Source organism: Salvelinus alpinus, chromosome 1 (assembly GCF_045679555.1).
Source record: "Salvelinus alpinus chromosome 1, SLU_Salpinus.1, whole genome shotgun sequence".
NCBI lineage: Eukaryota > Metazoa > Chordata > Actinopteri > Salmoniformes > Salmonidae > Salvelinus > Salvelinus alpinus.
The window spans coordinates 13,342,033-13,359,479 of record NC_092086.1 but is presented as its reverse complement, the minus strand read 5'-3'; the positions used below and the strand labels follow the sequence as shown (position 1 = coordinate 13,359,479).

Genomic DNA, 17,447 nt, shown 5'->3' with positions numbered 1-17,447 from the left:
TGTACATCAAGCTGTCTCACTACAGAAACAGGAGATAGACTAGTGTCCTGTCCAGGGGGTGTCCTGTACATTAAGCTGTCTCACTACAGAAACAGGAGATAGACTAGCGTCCTGTCCAGGCGGTGTGTACTGTACATCAGTTTTTTAACACAGATTCACATTGAGGTATTTTTTCTCCAACTTTGTTTTTTCCCTTCACAGTTTCTATTAGTTCAGAAAGTGTTGTAACTCAGGTAAACATGTGCAACACAAAACACATCAAAGGGAATACGTGTTAAAACATGTTACAGTGCTTATTGCAGACACACCTACAAGTGAAATGTCTGAGTGAGCACTTTCCCACATTATTCGAAGTGAACTGCCCCTTTTGTAAAGTTAGAGCAGTCAGTCGCTAGTGTATACTTATGGATACACTGACACAGAACTTTATCCCGACAACCAAATTGTAGCTTTTGGACTAGCCCAATGAATAGGCCTATCAGACCGGTGGGATACCAATTGCACCAGTTATAAACAGGTAGTTTATGTGTATTTTAACATTCAAATCAAATTTATTCATATAGTCCTTCGTACATCAGCTGATATCTCAAAATCTGATCTAACAGTACCACAAAGTGTTTTTCTAAAATCTGATCTAACAGTACCACAAAGTGTTTTTCTAAAATCTGATCTAACAGTACCACAAAGTGTTTTTCTAAAATCTGATCTAACAGTACCACAAAGTGTTTTTCTCAAATCTGATCTAAAGGTACCACAGTGTTTTTCTAAAATCTGATCTAACAGTACCACAAATTGTTTTTCTCAAATCTGATCTAACAGTACCACAAAGTGTTTTTCTAAAATCTGATCTAACAGTACCACAAAGTGTTTTTCTAAAATCTGATCTAACAGTACCACAAAGTGTTTTTCTCAAATCTGATCTAACAGTACCACAAAGTGTTTTTCTCAAATCTGATCTAACAGTACCACAAAGTGTTTTTCTCAAATCTGATCTAACAGTACCACAAAGTGTTTTTCTAAAATCTGATCTAACACTACCACAAAGTGTTTTTCTAAAATCTGATCTAACAGTACCACAAAGTGTTTTTCTAAAATCTGATCTAACAGTACCACAAAGTGTTTTTCTAAAATCTGATCTAACAGTACCACAAAGTGTTTTTCTAAAATCTGATCTAACAGTACCACAAAGTGTTTTTCTAAAATCTGATCTAACAGTACCACAAAGTGTTTTTCTAAAATCTGATCTAACAGTACCACAAAGTGTTTTTCTCAAATCTGATCTAACAGTACCACAAAGTGTTTTTCTCAAATCTGATCTAAAGGTACCACAGTGTTTTTCTAAAATCTGATCTAACAGTACCACAAATTGTTTTTCTCAAATCTGATCTAACAGTACCACAAAGTGTTTTTCTAAAATCTGATCTAACAGTACCACAAAGTGTTTTTCTAAAATCTGATCTAACAGTACCACAAAGTGTTTTTCTAAAATCTGATCTAACAGTACCACAAAGTGTTTTTCTCAAATCTGATCTAACAGTACCACAGTGTTTTTCTAAAATCTGATCTAACAGTACCACAAATTGTTTTTCTCAAATCTGATCTAACAGTACCACAAAGTGTTTTTCTAAAATCTGATCTAACAGTACCACAAAGTGTTTTTCTCAAATCTGATCTAACAGTACCACAAAGTGTTTTTCTCAAATCTGATCTAACAGTACCACAAAGTGTTTTTCTAAAATCTGATCTAACAGTACCACAAAGTGTTTTTCTCAAATCTGATCTAACAGTACTACAAAGTGTTTTTCTAAAATCTGATCTAACACTACCACAAAGTGTTTTTCTAAAATCTGATCTAACAGTACCACAAAGTGTTTTTCTAAAATCTGATCTAACAGTACCACAAAGTGTTTTTCTAAAATCTGATCTAACAGTACCACAAAGTGTTTTTCTCAAATCTGATCTAACAGTACCACAAAGTGTTTTTCTAAAATCTGATCTAACAGTACCACAAAGTGTTTTTCTAAAATCTGATCTAACAGTACCACAAAGTGTTTTTCTAAAATCTGATCTAACAGTACCACAAAGTGTTTTTCTCAAATCTGATCTAACAGTACCATAAAGTGTTTTTCTAAAATCTGATCTAACAGTACCACAAAGTGTTTTTCTAAAATCTGATCTAACAGTACCACAAAGTGTTTTTCTCAAATCTGATCTAACAGTACCACAAAGTGTTTTTCTAAAATCTGATCTAACACTACCACAAAGTGTTTTTCTAAAATCTGATCTAACAGTACCACAAAGTGTTTTTCTAAAATCTGATCTAACAGTACCACAAAGTGTTTTTCACAAATCTGATCTAACAGTACCACAAAGTGTTTTTCTAAAATCTGATCTAACAGTACCACAAAGTGTTTTTCTAAAATTTGATCTAACAGTACCACAAAGTGTTTTTCTAAAATCTGATCTAACAGTACCACAAAGTGTTTTTCTCAAATCTGATCTAACAGTACCACAAAGTGTTTTTCTAAAATCTGATTTGGATATATTTGGCTTCATAACATTTAGAGTTTAAACGTTTTCAGGATGAGAAAAACACATTTCTGCTAAATGCCCAACACAGTGTGAAATACACAGAAAAAATTGCCTAAGTGTAGGCTTTTTTTTTTTTTTTTTACCTCAACACAGTGAGAAATGCACAGAAAAAATAGCCTAATGTAGGCTGATTTTTACCCCAACACAGTGTGAATTACTCATATAAACAATAGCCTAAATGTAGGCAGATTTTCACCTCTGGTGTCCTTTGACAGCTCTTTGGTCTTGGCCATAGTGGAGTTTGGAGTGTGACTGTTTGAGGTTGAGGACAGGTGTCTTTTATACTGATAACAAGTTCAAACAGGTGCCGATAATACAGGTAACGAGTGGAGGACAGAGGAGCCTCTTAAAGAAGAAGTTACAAGTCTGTGAGAGCCAGAAATCTTGCTTGTTTGTAGGTGACCAAATACTTATTTTCCACCATAATTTGCAAATAAATTCATTAAAAATCCTACAATGTGATTTTCTGGATTTTTTTTTCTCATTTTGTCTGTCATAGTTGAAGTGTACCTATGATCATCTTTTTAAGTGGGAGAACTTGCACAATTGGTGGCTGACTAAATACTTTTTTGCCCCACTGTATATATAGAAAGTGTTCAGACCCCTTGACTTATTCCACATTTTGTTGTGTTACTGTTATTGTTATTGCACACAGGGTGAGTTCGTGCAACTTATGTTATGCAAATATTTACTCCTGAACATATTTAGACTTACCATAATAAAGGGGGTTGAATACTTATTGACTCAAGACATTTCAGCTTTTCATTTTTAATTAATTTTTAAACATTTCTAAAAACATAATTCCACTTTGACATTTTGGGGTGTTGTGTATTGTCACACAGTTATACAGTTTCAGGGTGGAATACTTTAGTCATTATCTTAAACGTACAAATTCTTCTATCACTATACTAGTGGTATATCTATACCAATGGTCTTTCTATACCAGTGGTCTGTCTATACCAGTGGTCTGTCTATACCAGTGGTTATGTCTATACCAGTGGTCTGTCTATACCGGTGGTCTGTCTATACCGGTGGTCTGTCTATACCAGTGGTCTGTTTATACCAGTGGTATATCTATACCAGTGGTCTGTTTATAGCAGTGGTATATCTATACCAGTGGTCTGTTTATAGCAGTGGTATTTCTATACCAGTGGTCTGTCTATACTAGTGGTATTTCTATACCAGTGGTCTGTCTATACCAGTGGTCTATCTATACTAGTGGTCTGTCTATACCAGTGGTCTGTTTATACCAGTGGTATATCTATACCAGTGGTCTGTCTATAATAGTGGTCTGTCTATACCAGTGGTATGTCTATACCAGTGGTCTATCTCTACTAGTGGTCTGTCGATACCAGTGTGGTCTGTCTATACCAGTGGTCTGTCTATACCAGTGGTCTGTCTATACTAGTGGTATTTCTATACCAGGGGTCTGTCTGTACCAGTGGTCTGTCTATACCAGTGGTCTGTCTATACTAGTGGTATTTCTGTACCAGTGGCCTGTCTGTACCAGTGGTCTGTCTATACCAGTGGTTCTGTCTATACCAGTGGTCTGTCTATACCAGTGGTCTGTCTATACCAGTGGTCTGTCTATACCATTGGTCTGTCTATACCAGTGGTCTGTCTATACCAGTGGTCTGTCTATACTAGTGGTTTGTCTATACTAGTGGTGTTTCTATACCAGTGGTCTGTCTGTACCAGTGGTCTGTCTATACTAGTGGTATTTCTATACCAGTGGTCTGTTTATACCAGTGGTGTGTCTAAACCAGTGGTCTGTCTATACCAGTGGTCTGTCTATACCAGTGGTATATCTGTACCAGTGGTTTGTCTATACCAGTGGTCTGTCTATACCAGTGGTATATCTATACTAGTGGTATGTCTATACCAGTGGTCTGTCTATACCAGTGGTCTGTCTATACCAGTGGTTCTGTCTATACCAGTGGTCTGTCTATACCAGTGGTCTGTCTATACCAGTGGTCTGTCTATACTAGTGGTCTGTCTATACCAGTGGTCTGTCTATACCAGTGGTCTGTCTATACCAGTGGTTCTGTCTATACCAGTGGTCTGTCTATACCAGTGGTCTGTCTTTACCAGTGGTCTGTCTATACTAGTGGTCTGTCTAAACCAGTGGTCTGCCTATACTAGTTGTCTGTCTATACCAGTGGTCTGTCTATACCAGTGGTATCTCTATACCAGTGGTTCTGTCTATACCAGTGGTCTGTCTATACCAGTGGTCTGTCTTTACCAGTGGTCTGTCTATACTAGTGGTTTGTCTAAACTAGTGGTATTTATATACCATGGTCTGTCTGTACCAGTGGTCTGTCTGTACCAGTGGTCTGTCTATACCAGTGGTATATCTGTACCAGTGGTCTGTCTATACCAGTGGTCTGTCTATACCAGTAGTCTGTCTATACCAGTGGTCTGTCTATACTAGTGTTCTGTCTAAACCAGTGGTCTGTCTATACTAGTTGTCTGTCCATACCAGTGGTTCTGTCTATACCAGTGGTCTGTCTATACCAGTGGTCTGTCTATACCAGTAGTCTGTCTATACCAGTAGTCTGTCTATACCAGTGGTCTGTCTATACTAGTGTTCTGTCTAAACCAGTGGTCTGTCTATACTAGTTGTCTGTCCATACCAGTGGTTCTGTCTATACCAGTGGTCTGTCTATACCAGTGGTCTGTCTATACCAGTAGTCTGTCTATACAGTGGTGTGTCTATACCAGTGGTCTGTCTATAATAGTGGTCTGTCTATACCAGTGGTCTGTCTATACCAGTGGCCTGTTTATACCAGTGGTCTGTCTATACTAGTGGTCTGTCTATACTAGTGGTCTGTTTATACTAGTGGTCTGTCTATACTAGTGGTCTGTCTATACCAGTGGTCTGTCTATACCAGTGGTCTGTCTATACCAGTGGTCTGTCTATACCAGTGGTCTGTCTATACCAGTGGTCTGTCTATACACTTGGTATATCTATATCAGTGGTTGTCTATACTAATGGTCTGTCTATACCAGTGGTCTGTGTATACCAGTGGTTTGTATATACCAGTAGTCTGTCTATACTAGTGGTATATCTATACCAGTGGTCTGTCGATACTAGTGGTATATCTATACCAGTGGTCTGTCGATACTAGTGGTATATCTATACCAGTGGTCTGTCTATACCAGTGGTTTGTCTATACCAGTGGTCTGTCTATACCAGTGGACTGTCTATACCAGTGGTCTGCCTATACCAGTGGTCTGTCTAAACCAGTGTTCTGTCTATACCAGTGGTCTGTTTATACCAGTGGTCTGTTTATACCAGTGGTTTGTTTATACCAGTGGTTTGTCTATACTAGTGGTATATCTATACCAGTGGTCTGTCTATACCAGTGGTTTGTCTATACCAGTGGTCTGTCTATACCAGTGGTCGGTCTATACCAGTGGTCTGTCTATACCAGTGGTCTGTCTAAACCAGTGTTCTGTCTATACCAGTGGTCTGTTTCTACCAGTGGTCTGTTTATACCAGTGGTTTGTTTATACCAGTGGTTTGTCTATACTAGTGGTATATCTATACCAGTGGTCTGTCTATACCAGTGGTTTGTCTATACCAGTGGTCTGTCTATACCAGTGGTTTGTTTATACCAGTGGTCTGTCTATACCAGTGGTCTGTCTAAACCAGTGTTCTGTCTATACCAGTGGTCTGTTTATACCAGTGGTCTGTCTAAACCAGTGTTCTGTCTATACCAGTGGTCTGTTTATACCAGTGGTCTGTCTATACTAGTGGTCTGTCTATACCAGTGGTCTGTTTATACCAGTGGTCTGTCTATACTAGTGGTCTGTCTATACTAGTGGTCTGTCTATACTAGTGGTCTGTCTATACTAGTGGTCTGTCTATACCAGTGGTCTGTCTATACCAGTGGTCTGTTTATACCAGTGGTTTGTCTATACCATTGGTTCCTAACTGTGGGGACCCACATCTGGGTTGTTTCTCTGGCAAGGGTGGGTCGCATCACGGGATGACCTTTTTCGTGCATCGTTTAAAATAATTTCATTATTATACAGTCAATTTCTTAATATTGTTCAGAAGTAATGTAAAAGAACCAGTATGCAGAGTCATAGAGCTGGTGTAGGATCAGGTCCCCGCTGTCCATGTAATCTAAAATAACCAGTATTCAGTCATAGAGCTGGTCTAGGATCAGGTCCCCCCTGTCCATGTAATCTAAAAGGACCAGTATTCAGTCATAGAGCTGGTCTAGGATCAGGTCCCCCTGTCCATGTAATCTAAAAGGACCTGTATTCAGTCATAGAGCTGGTCTAGGATCAGGTCCCACCTGTCCATGTAATCTAAAATAACCAGTATTCAGTCATAGAGCTGGTCTAGGATCAGGTCCCCCTGTCCATGTAATGTAAAAGAACCAGTATTCAGAGTCATAGAGCTGGTCTAGGATCAGGTCCCCCTGTCCATGTAATGTAAAAGGACCAGTATTCAGTCATAGAGCTGGTCTAGGATCAGGTCCCCCTGTCCATGTAATGTAAAAGGACCAGTATTCAGAGTCATAGAGTAGGAGTGCTGATCTCGTATCAGGTCCCCTTGTCCATGTAATCTTATTCATTATGATTCTAAGGATTAAAACTGATCCTAGATCATAACACTGACGCAGAGACGCTTTATGAATCGAGGAGGCAGAAAGTAGGTATGGAACACAGCCAAGCCCAGCCCAGGATTAGGATTACTTTCAGTTCAATTTCCTGAACACTCTGGGCTCTTCATAGGTAGTCCTGCCCCCAGAGTAAATAACACACACACACACACACACACACACACACACACACACACACACACACACACACACACACACACACACACACACACACACACACACACACACACACACACACACACACACACACACACACACACACACACACACACACAACAAAGCTTGCAGGTCATCCAATCAACTTCTCACACGGCCTCATACAGATCTACACGGACATCGAGCCCCAGAAAAATAGAGATTACATTTATTTTAAAACACCAGGTACTGTGATTTTTTTAATGTACTTTTTTGTGATCTAGTCTGTCCTTACTAAACAAGTTAGATCTAGTCTGTCCTTACTAAACAAGTTAGATCTAGCCTGTGATGTATATTTTTGTAGGTCTGAAGAATATGCCCAAATCTAGTTGACAATTAACAACTTGATACTTTATTAGATCTAATTTGAGTTTATTGTTTATGTTCAGATACACCAACAGTTATAATCTAACAAGCTAAGGACATGATTCAAAATCAATTATATATACACTACCGGTCAAAAGTTTTAGAACACCTACTCATTCAAGGGTTTTTCTTTATTTTTACTATTTTTTACATTGTAGAATAATAGTGAAGACATCAAAACTATGAAATAAAAACACATATGGAATCATGTAGTAACCATAACAGTGTTGAACAAATCAAAATATATTTTATATTCTTAAAAGTAGCCACCCTTCATCTTTTATTTAACTAGACAAGTATGTTAAGAACAAATTCTTATTTACAATGATGGTCTACCCCCCGCCAAACCCAGATGACACTGGGCCAATTGTGCACTGCCCTATGGTACTCCCAATCACAGCTGGATGGGATTCAGCCTGGATTCGAACCAAGGACTGTAATGTACACTCTTGGCGTTACAAAAAAATAAATAACATCATTTCACTTTGACATTATGGGCTATTGTGTTTAGGCCAGTGACACAACAAAATCTTAATGTAATCCATTTTAAATTCAGACTGTAACACAGCAAAATGTGGAAAACGTCAAGGGGTGTGAATAATTTCTGAAGGCACTGTACATGTCGGCAGTTATGAGCAAATTACCACAATAGGCTATATTAAAGGCTATAATATATTGATAAGAATTGATTTGTATAATGTATGCCTTATAGCTCGAATATTTAATGGTGAAACTGCCATGTCCGTTTGTGGTATTACAACATACACTACCGAAGTTACTTCAAAACAGAGAAAAGGGTTGATAACCTTCACTGTAGCTCAAACATCTGGGCCTGTGTAATCTAAAAGCATCTCCGACTAGTGCTGGTGTAGGATCAGGTCCCCCCTGTCCATGTAATATAAAAGAACCAGTATTCAGTCATAGAGCTGGTTTAGGATCAGATCCCCCTGTCCATGTAATCTAAAAGGACCAGTATTCAGTCATAGAGCTGGTCTAGGATCAGGTCCCCCCTGTCCATGTAATCTAAAAGGACCAGTATTCAGTCATAGAGCTGGTCTAGGATCAGGTCCCCCTGTCCATGTAATCTAAAAGGACCAGTATTCAGTCATAGAGCTGGTCTAGGATCAGGTCCCCCTGTCCATGTAATCTAAAAGGACCAATATTCAGTCATAGAGCTGGTCTAGGATCAGGTCCCCCCTGTCCATGTAATCTAAAAGGACCAGTATTCAGTCATAGAGCTGGTCTAGGATCAGGTCCCTCCCTGTCCATGAAATCTAAAAGGACCAGTATTCAGTCATAGAGCTGGTCTAGGATCAGGTCCCCCCTGTCCATGTAATCTAAAAGGACCAGTATTCAGTCATAGAGCTGGTCTAGGATCAGGTCCCCCCTGTCCATGTAATCTAAAAGGACTAGTATTCAGTCATAGAGCTGGTCTAGGATCAGGTCCCCCCCTGTCCATGTAATCTAAAAGGACCAGTATTCAGTCATAGAGCTGGTCTAGGATCAGGTCCCCCCCTGTCCATGTAATCTAAAAGGACCAGTATTCAGTCATAGAGCTGGTCTAGGATCAGGTCCCCCCTGTCCATGTAATCTAAAAGGACCAGTATTCAGTCATAGTGCTGGTCTAGGATCAGGTCCCCCCTGTCCATGTAATCTAAAAGGACTAGTATTCAGTCATAGAGCTGGTCTAGGATCAGGTCCCCCTGTCTAAAAGGACCAGTATTCAGTCACAGAGCTGGTCTAGGATCAGGTCCCCCTGTCTAAAAGGACCAGTATTCAGTCATAGAGCTGGTCTAGGATCAGGTCCCCCTGTCTAAAAGGACTAGTATTCAGTCATAGAGCTGGTCTAGGATCAGGTCCCCCTGTCTAAAAGGACCAGTATTCAGTCATAGAGCTGGTCTAGGATCAGGTCCCCCTGTCTAAAAGGACCAGTATTCAGTCATAGAGCTGGTCTAGGATCAGGTCCCCCTGTCTAAAAGGACCAGTATTCAGTCATAGAGCTGGTCTAGGATCAGGTCCCCCTGTCTAAAAGGACTAGTATTCAGTCATAGAGCTGGTCTAGGATCAGGTCCCCCTGTCTAAAAGGACCAGTATTCAGTCATAGAGCTGGTCTAGGATCAGGTCCCCCCTGTCCATGTAATCTAAAAGGACCAGTATTCAGTCATAGAGCTGGTCTAGGATCAGGTCCCCCCTGTCCATGTAATCTAAAAGGACTAGTATTCAGTCATAGAGCTGGTCTAGGATCAGGTCCCCCTGTCCATGTAATGTAAAATAACCAGTATTCAGAGTCATAGAGCTGGTCTAGGATCAGGTCCCCCCTGTCCATGTAATCTAAAAGGACCAGTATTCAGTCATAGAGCTGGTCTAGGATCAGTATTCAGTCATAGAGCTGGTCTAGGATCAGGTCCCCCTGTCCATGTAATCTAAAAGGACCAGTATTCAGTCATAGAGCTGGTGTAGGATCAGGTCCCCCCTGTCCATGTAATCTAAAAGGACCAGTATTCAGTCATAGAGCTGGTCTAGGATCAGGTCCCCCTGTCCATGTAATCTAAAAGGACCAGTATTCAGTCATAGAGCTGGTCTAGGATCAGGTCCCCCCTGTCCATGTAATCTAAAAGGACCAGTATTCAGTCATAGAGCTGGTCTAGGATCAGGTCCCCCCTGTCCATGTAATCTAAAAGGACCAGTATTCAGTCATAGAGCTGGTCTAGGATCAGGTCCCCCCTGTCCATTTAATCTAAAAGGACCAGTATTCAGTCATAGTGCTGGTCTAGGATCAGGTCCCCCCTGTCCATGTAATCTAAAAGGACCAGTATTCAGTCATAGAGCTGGTCTAGGATCAGGTCCCCCCTGTCCATGTAATCTAAAAGGACCAGTATTCAGTCATAGAGCTGGTCTAGGATCAGGTCCCCCCTGTCCATGTAATCTTAAAGGGACAGTATTCAGTCATAGTGCTGGTCTAGGATCAGGTTCCCCTGTCCATGTAATCTAAAAGGACCAGTATTCAGTCATAGAGCTGGTCTAGGATCAGGTCCCCCCTGTCCATGTAATCTAAAAGGACCAGTATTCAGTCATAGAGCTGATCTAGGATCAGGTCCCCCCTGTCCATGTAATCTAAAAGGACCAGTATTCAGAGTCATAGAGTAGGAGTGCTGATCTCGTATCAGGTCCCCTTGTCCATGTAATCTTATTCATTATGATTCTAAGGATTAAAACTGATCCTAGATCATAACACTGATGCAGAGACACTATGCCATGTCCGTTTGTGGTATTGTTACTTCAAACAAACAACACTGCTTTTTCCCTCAGACATCATTGCATCACGGGACGTGATAGAACAGCAGTGTGTAGTGTTTTTGTTTCACCACGTTGCGTGACGCTCCTCACCTCCACTTGGTCAACAAAACAAAAACAATAACAACGTCGATGGGGCGGACAGTGGCGCGTATTCCATCTTTTATTGATCTTAAATGTTCTCCTCATTCCTCAGATCAATATTCCTTGTTCTGTGAGAGCAATGGCCAGGTCAGAGAATATCCCTCTGGAGGAGGAGATGGTGAGCATCCTGGATCAATGCGGGCCAGCTCTGACATATGTCCTATATAGCAAGTTTGGATGTACTGCTTTGCTCCATGGTGTTGATGCCGGTGCAGGTGCAATGAAGTTCAAGAAGCCAGGTGAGGAAAAGTTTTCTACCCAGCTGTCAAAGGGCCTCAACAGTAAAAAGACAGTGGAAAATAACAGTAGCGAGGCTATATACAGTAGCGAGGCTATATACAGTAGCGAGGCTATATACAGTAGCGAGGCTATATACAGTAGCGAGGCTATATACAGTAGCGAGGCTATATACAGTAGCGCGGCTACATACAGACACCAGTTAGTCGGGCTGATTGAGGTAGTATGCACATGTAGATATGGTTAAAGTGACTATGCATATATGATAAACAGAGAGTAGCAGTAGCGTAAAAGAGGGGTTGGCAAGTGGTGGGACACAGTGCTGGTTGGTCGGGCAAATTGAGGTAGTATGGACATGAATGTAGAGTTAAAGTGACTATGCATATCTGATAAACAGAGAGTAGCAGCAGCATAAAAAGAGGGATTGGGGGGAGGCACACAATGCAAATATTCCGGGTAGCCATTTGATTACCTGTTCAGTAGTCTTATGGCTTGGGGGTAAAAACTGTTGAGAAGCCTTTTTGTCCTAGACTTGGCACTCCGGTACCGCTTGCCATGTGGTAGTAGAGAGAACAGTCTATGACTGGGGTGGCTTGGGTCTTTGACAATTTTTTGGGCTGTAGAGGTCCTGGATGGCACCCAGCTTCGCCCCAGTGATGTACTGGGCCGTACGCACTACCCTCTGTAGCGCCTTGCGGTCGGAGGCCGAGCAATTGCCGTACCAGGCAGTGACACAACCAGTCAGGATACTCTCGACGTTGCAGCTGTAGAACCTTTTGAGGATCTGAGGACCCATGCCAAATCTTTTTAGTTTCCTGAGGGGGAATAGGCTTTGTCGTGCCCTCTTCACGACTGTCTTGGTGTGTTTGGACCATTCTAGTTTGTTGGTGATGTGGACACCAAGGAACTTGAAGCTCTCAACCTGCTCCACTACAGCCCCGTCGATGAGAATGGGGGCGTGCTCGGTCCTCCTTTTCCTGTAGTCCACAATCATTTCCTTAGTCTTGGTTACGTTGAGGAATAGGTTGTTATTCAGCCACCACCCAGCCAGGTCTCTGACCTCCTCCCTATAGGCTGTCTCGTCGTTGTCGGTGATCAGGCCTACCACTGTTGTGTCGTCTGCAAACTTAATGATGGTGTTGGAGTCGTGTCTGGCCATGCAGTCGTGGGTGAACAGGGAATACAGGAGGGGACTGAGCACACACCCCTGAGGGGCCCCAGAGTTGAGGATCAGCGTGGCAGATGTGTTGCTACCTACCCTCAAGCACTTCATGACTACAGACGTGAGTGCTACGGGTCTGTAGTAATTTAGGCAGGTTTCCAACGTGTTCTTGGGCACAGGGACTATGGTGGTCTGGGATTTAGCTGGTCTGGTAGGCTCGTGTCACTGGGCAGCTCGCGGCTGTGCTTCCCTTTGTAGTCTGTAATAATTTGCAGGCCCTGCCACATAAGACAAGCGTCGGAGCCGGTGTAGTACGATTCAAACTTAGCCCTGTATTGATGCTTTGCCTGTTTGATGGTTCGTCGGAGGGCATAGCAGGATTTCTTATAAGCTTCCGGGTTAGAGTCCCGCACCTTGAAAGCGGCAGCTCTACCCTTTAGCTCAGTGTGAATGTTGCCTGTAATCCATGGCTTCTGGTTGGGGTGTGTACATACAGTCACTGTGGGGACGACATCCTCGATGCACTTATTGATGAAGCCTGTGACTGATGTGGTGTACTCCTCAATGCCATCGGAAGAATCCCGGAACATGTTCCAGTCTGTGATAGCAAAACAGTCCTGTAGTTTAGCATCTGCTTCATCTGACCACTTTTTTTTATAGACCGAGTCACTGGTGCTTCCTGCTTTAATTTTTGCTTGTAAGCAGGAATCAGGAGGATAGAGTTGTGTTCGGATTTACCAAATGGAGGGTGAGGGAGAGCTTTGTACGCGTCTCTGTGTGAGGAGTACATGTGATCTAGAATTTTTTTTCCTCTGGTTGCACATTTAACATGTTGATGGAAATTAGGTAGAAATGATTTAAGTTTCCCTGCAACTAGAAGCGCCGCCTCTGGGTGAGTGGTTTCCTGTTTGCTTATTTCCTTATACAGCTGACTGAGTGCGGTCTTAGTGCCAGCATCTGTCTGTGGTGGTAAATAAACAGCCACGAAAAGTATAGCTGAAAGCTCTCTAGGCAAGTAGTGTGGTCTGCAATTTATCACAATATACTCTACTTCAGGCCAGCAAAATCTAGAGACTTCCTTAGATTTCGTGCACCAGCTGTTGTTTACAAATATGCACAGACCGCCACCCCTCGTCTTACCGGAGTGTACTGTTCTATCTTGCCGGTGCAGCGTATATCCCGCTAGCTGAATATCCATGTCATCGTTCAGCCACGATTCCGTGAAACATAGGATATTACAGTTTTTGATGTCCCGTTGGTAGGATATTCGTGATCTTACCTCGTCTAGTTTATTGTCCAAAGATTGCAATGATTGCACGTTGGCGAGTAATATTGACGGTAACGGCAGCTTTCCCACGCACCTTCTGCGGGGCCTCACGAGGCATCCCGCTCTGTGTCCTCTGTACCTGCATCTCTTCCTCTTGCAAATAACGGGGATGTTGGCCTTGTCGGGTGTTTGGAGAATATCCTGTGCGTCCTGCTTGTTGAAGAAAACATCTCAGTCTAATCCGAGGTGAGTGATCGCTGTCCTGATATCCTGATGTCCTGATGTCCTGATGTCCTGATGTCCTGATGTCCTGATGTCCTGATGTCCTGATGTCCTGATGTCCTGATGTCCTGATGTCCTGATGTCCTGATGTCCTGATGTCCTGATGTCCTGATGTCCTGATGTCCTGATGTCCTGATGTCCTGATGTCCAGAAACTCTTTTTTGCAGTGAGATACGGTTGCAGAAACATTATGTACAAAATAAGTTACAAATAACGCGAAAAACCCCACATAATAGCACAATTGGTTGGGCGCCCGTAAAACTGCTGCCATTTCTTCCAGCTCCATTTTAGATCTAGTTCTTAGTTCTTCCAAGAATCCTAGTTCTTCCAACAGTGCCTCCTCTCAAGGTGAGATCCTGGTCAAAAGAAGTAGATGAAGAGGAACTCTTATTATCATTGGTGTATTATCAGAACACTTGCCATATATCTCACAGTATTTCCTACAGTATTTCCTACAGTGTACCTTACAGTATTTCCTATAGTATATATTACAGTATTTCCTACAGTATATCTTACAGTATTTCCATCAGCATATCTCACAGTATTTCTTACAGTATTTTCATCAGTATATCTTACAGTATTTCCTACAGTATTTCTTACAGTATTTCCATCAGTATATCTCACAGTATTTCTTACATTATTTCCATCAGTATATCTCACAGTATTTCCATCAGTATATCTCACAGTATTTCTTACAGTATTTTCATCAGTATATCTCACAGTATTTCTTACAGTATTTCCTACAGTATATCTCACAGTATTTCCTACAGTATATCTCACAGCATTTCTTACAGTATTTCCTACAGTATATCTCACAGTATTTCTTACAGTATTTCCATCAGTACATCTCACAGTATTTCTTACAGTATTTCCTACAGTGTATCTCACAGTATTTCTTACAGTATTTCCTACAGTATATTCCACAGTATTTCCTACAGTATATCTCACAGTATTTCCTACAGTATATCTCACAATATTTCTTACAGTATTTCCTACATTATATCTCATAGTATTTCTTACAGTATTTCCTACAGTATATCTCACAGTATATCTTACAGTATTTCCTACAGTATATCTCACAATATTTCCGACAGTATATTCCACGGTATTTCCTACAGTATATCTCACAATATTTCTTACAGTATTTCTTACATTATATCTCATAGTATTTCTTACAGTATTTCCTACAGTATATCTCACAGTATATCTTACAGTATTTCCTACAGTATATCTCACAATATTTCCGACAGTATATTCCACGGTATTTCCTACAGTATATCTCACAGTATTTTTTACAGTATTTCCTACAGTATCTCACAGTATTTTTACAGTATTTCCTACAGTATTTCTCCCACAGTGTTTCTTACAGTTTTCTTCTTCTATGTCTCATCTTTAAGTATTTAAGCACGGAACTGTCCATTCCGACTCCAGAGATGCAAGGAAAAGTGTACAACCATTTATCGAGCTCTGCAGTGCCTATCATGAGACATTAAGGGAGGCCAGACGCTGGTATTTGGATGTTTTGTACCCTGCCTCGAAGAATGCAATCACCATTCACAACAATTTCATCCAGCACTTTGGCCAGAGGGAGTTTGAAGAGCTTCTTTCCCTTCAGACCAAGAGGGAAGTTTCCATCGAGGAGAACTTTAAAGATGGCCGCTTTGGATTGACCATCCAGGGGGCTTCTAGAGGGTTCAAAGCTGCTGTGTTAGAGGTGGAAGCCCTGTGCTGCGAAGTCCAAGAGGATTTTGCAAAAGAACAGTTGAGTTTAATGGGCCTGCAATCTCCCATCAGTTCCCCAAGGAAGCCTGTAGATGACAACAGTTCTGACTATAAAGAGAGACAGCAACATTTTCCCGGACTTGAAATTGTCAGGGTGAGTGTCACAAGAAACGATGGATAACGTTAAAGGTGCAATCTGTGGTATTCACTGCCTGATAATTCATCAAATATGTCCATGGCTGATGCGTTACAGGTTCAGAAGGTGGAGAACAAAGCTCTGAAGCAGGTCTTTGACCTTAGGAAGAGGCATTTGCAGGTGTCTACCTCTTCTCAGCGAATGTACCAGCGCTTGCCTGTGCAATTCTGTGACCTACTCAGCAGAGTGGGCTTTCAGATGGAGTTTGCACCACCTGATGGTAAGAGAGATTCAGATTGCGTTTACACCACCTGACGGTAAGAGAGATTCAGATGGAGTTTACACCACCTGATGGTAAGAGAGATTCAGATGGAGTTTACACCACCTGATGGTAAGAGAGATTCAAATGGAGTTTACACCACCTGATGGTAAGAGAGATTCAGATGGAGTTTACACCACCTGATGGTAAGAGAGAACTGTAGAATAAGAATGAAATTCCACAAATAGAGTACATTTTGCATCCCTTTTATATTTTCAATCAAGGTTTTGCACTAATATTGAATTTTAAAAGCCTGTCATACTAAACTAAGTGCCCTTTAATATAGACCATTTGGAACGTTCAATAAATCAGATTTTTTATATGAATAAAAACTTGCTGAAGTCCCTCGTCATGTTTTTCCAACTTCTAGGAAGATTTTAACCCACTTTAACCCCAACATTTCTTCATGGTTCCACCATCTTTGTAAAAGCCTAGTTACAGTATGTTCTTGCTTTGAAAGTCATTTCTGAAGATTTTAATTTATTTAACGTGATTAGTGATTCATTTACAAGTGTCCCTCATTTTAAGGTCAACCCTGTTGCGTGAACTGAACTCTCGTTTTAATATGGTTAAACTTCCTATTCCTTCCTTTTTTTCTAAATAAACATTGAACATCAACATGTTCAGGCTCCTGAGTGGTGCAGCGGTCTAAGGCAGCGCATCTCAGTGCTAGAGGTGTCACTACAGAGCCTGGTTCCATTCCAGGCTGTATCACAGTGGTCTAAGGCTCTGCATCTCAGTGGTAGAGGAGTCACTACAGACCCTGGTTCCATTCCAGGCTGTATCACAGCGGTCTAAGGCAGCGCATCTCAGTGCTAGAGGAGTCACTACAGACCCTGGTTCCATTCCAGGCTGTATCACAGTGGTCTAAGGCAGCGCATCTCAGTGCTAGAGGTGTCACTACAGACCCTGGTTCAGGCTCCCGAGTGGTGCAGCGGTCTAAGGCACCTCATCTCAGTGCTAGAGGCGTCACTACAGACCCTGGTTCAGGCTCCCGAGTGGTGCAGTGGTCTAAGGCACCTCATCTCAGTGCTAGAGGTGTCATTACAGAGCCTGGTTCAGGCTCCCGAGTGGTGCAGTGGTCTAAGGCAGCG

The 17,447-nt window shown here is 41.6% G+C and overlaps 1 protein-coding gene across 2 annotated transcripts; it reads left to right on the top strand.

The window, feature by feature from the left end:
- The first annotated feature begins 383 nt into the window (after positions 1–383).
- LOC139569971 (protein mono-ADP-ribosyltransferase PARP9-like) lies at positions 384–17,127 on the top strand. 2 transcript variants are annotated; one of them, XM_071391381.1, is made up of 4 exons: positions 384–517; positions 11,281–11,467; positions 15,574–16,052; positions 16,152–17,127. In XM_071391381.1, the coding sequence occupies exons 2-4, from the start codon at positions 11,308–11,310 to the stop codon at positions 16,347–16,349; spliced, it is 837 nt and encodes a 278-aa protein (XP_071247482.1). In that variant the 5' UTR covers positions 384–517; positions 11,281–11,307; the 3' UTR covers positions 16,350–17,127. The 2 variants fall into 2 exon arrangements, with proteins under 2 accessions (XP_071247482.1, XP_071247490.1); XM_071391389.1 differs by lacking the exon at positions 384–517 and adding an exon at positions 7,413–7,610.
- The last annotated feature ends 320 nt before the right edge of the window (positions 17,128–17,447 follow it).

Bases quoted from the DNA above. Each gene is read 5' to 3' on its own strand.
- LOC139569971 (XM_071391381.1), top strand. From the start codon at position 11,308: ATGGCCAGGTCAGAGAATATCCCTCTGGAGGAGGAGATGGTGAGCATC. The intron at 11,468-15,573 runs GTGAGGAAAAGT...CTCATCTTTAAG, and splicing joins AATGAAGTTCAAGAAGCCAG to TATTTAAGCACGGAACTGTC. The intron at 16,053-16,151 runs GTGAGTGTCACA...GATGCGTTACAG, and splicing joins CCGGACTTGAAATTGTCAGG to GTTCAGAAGGTGGAGAACAA.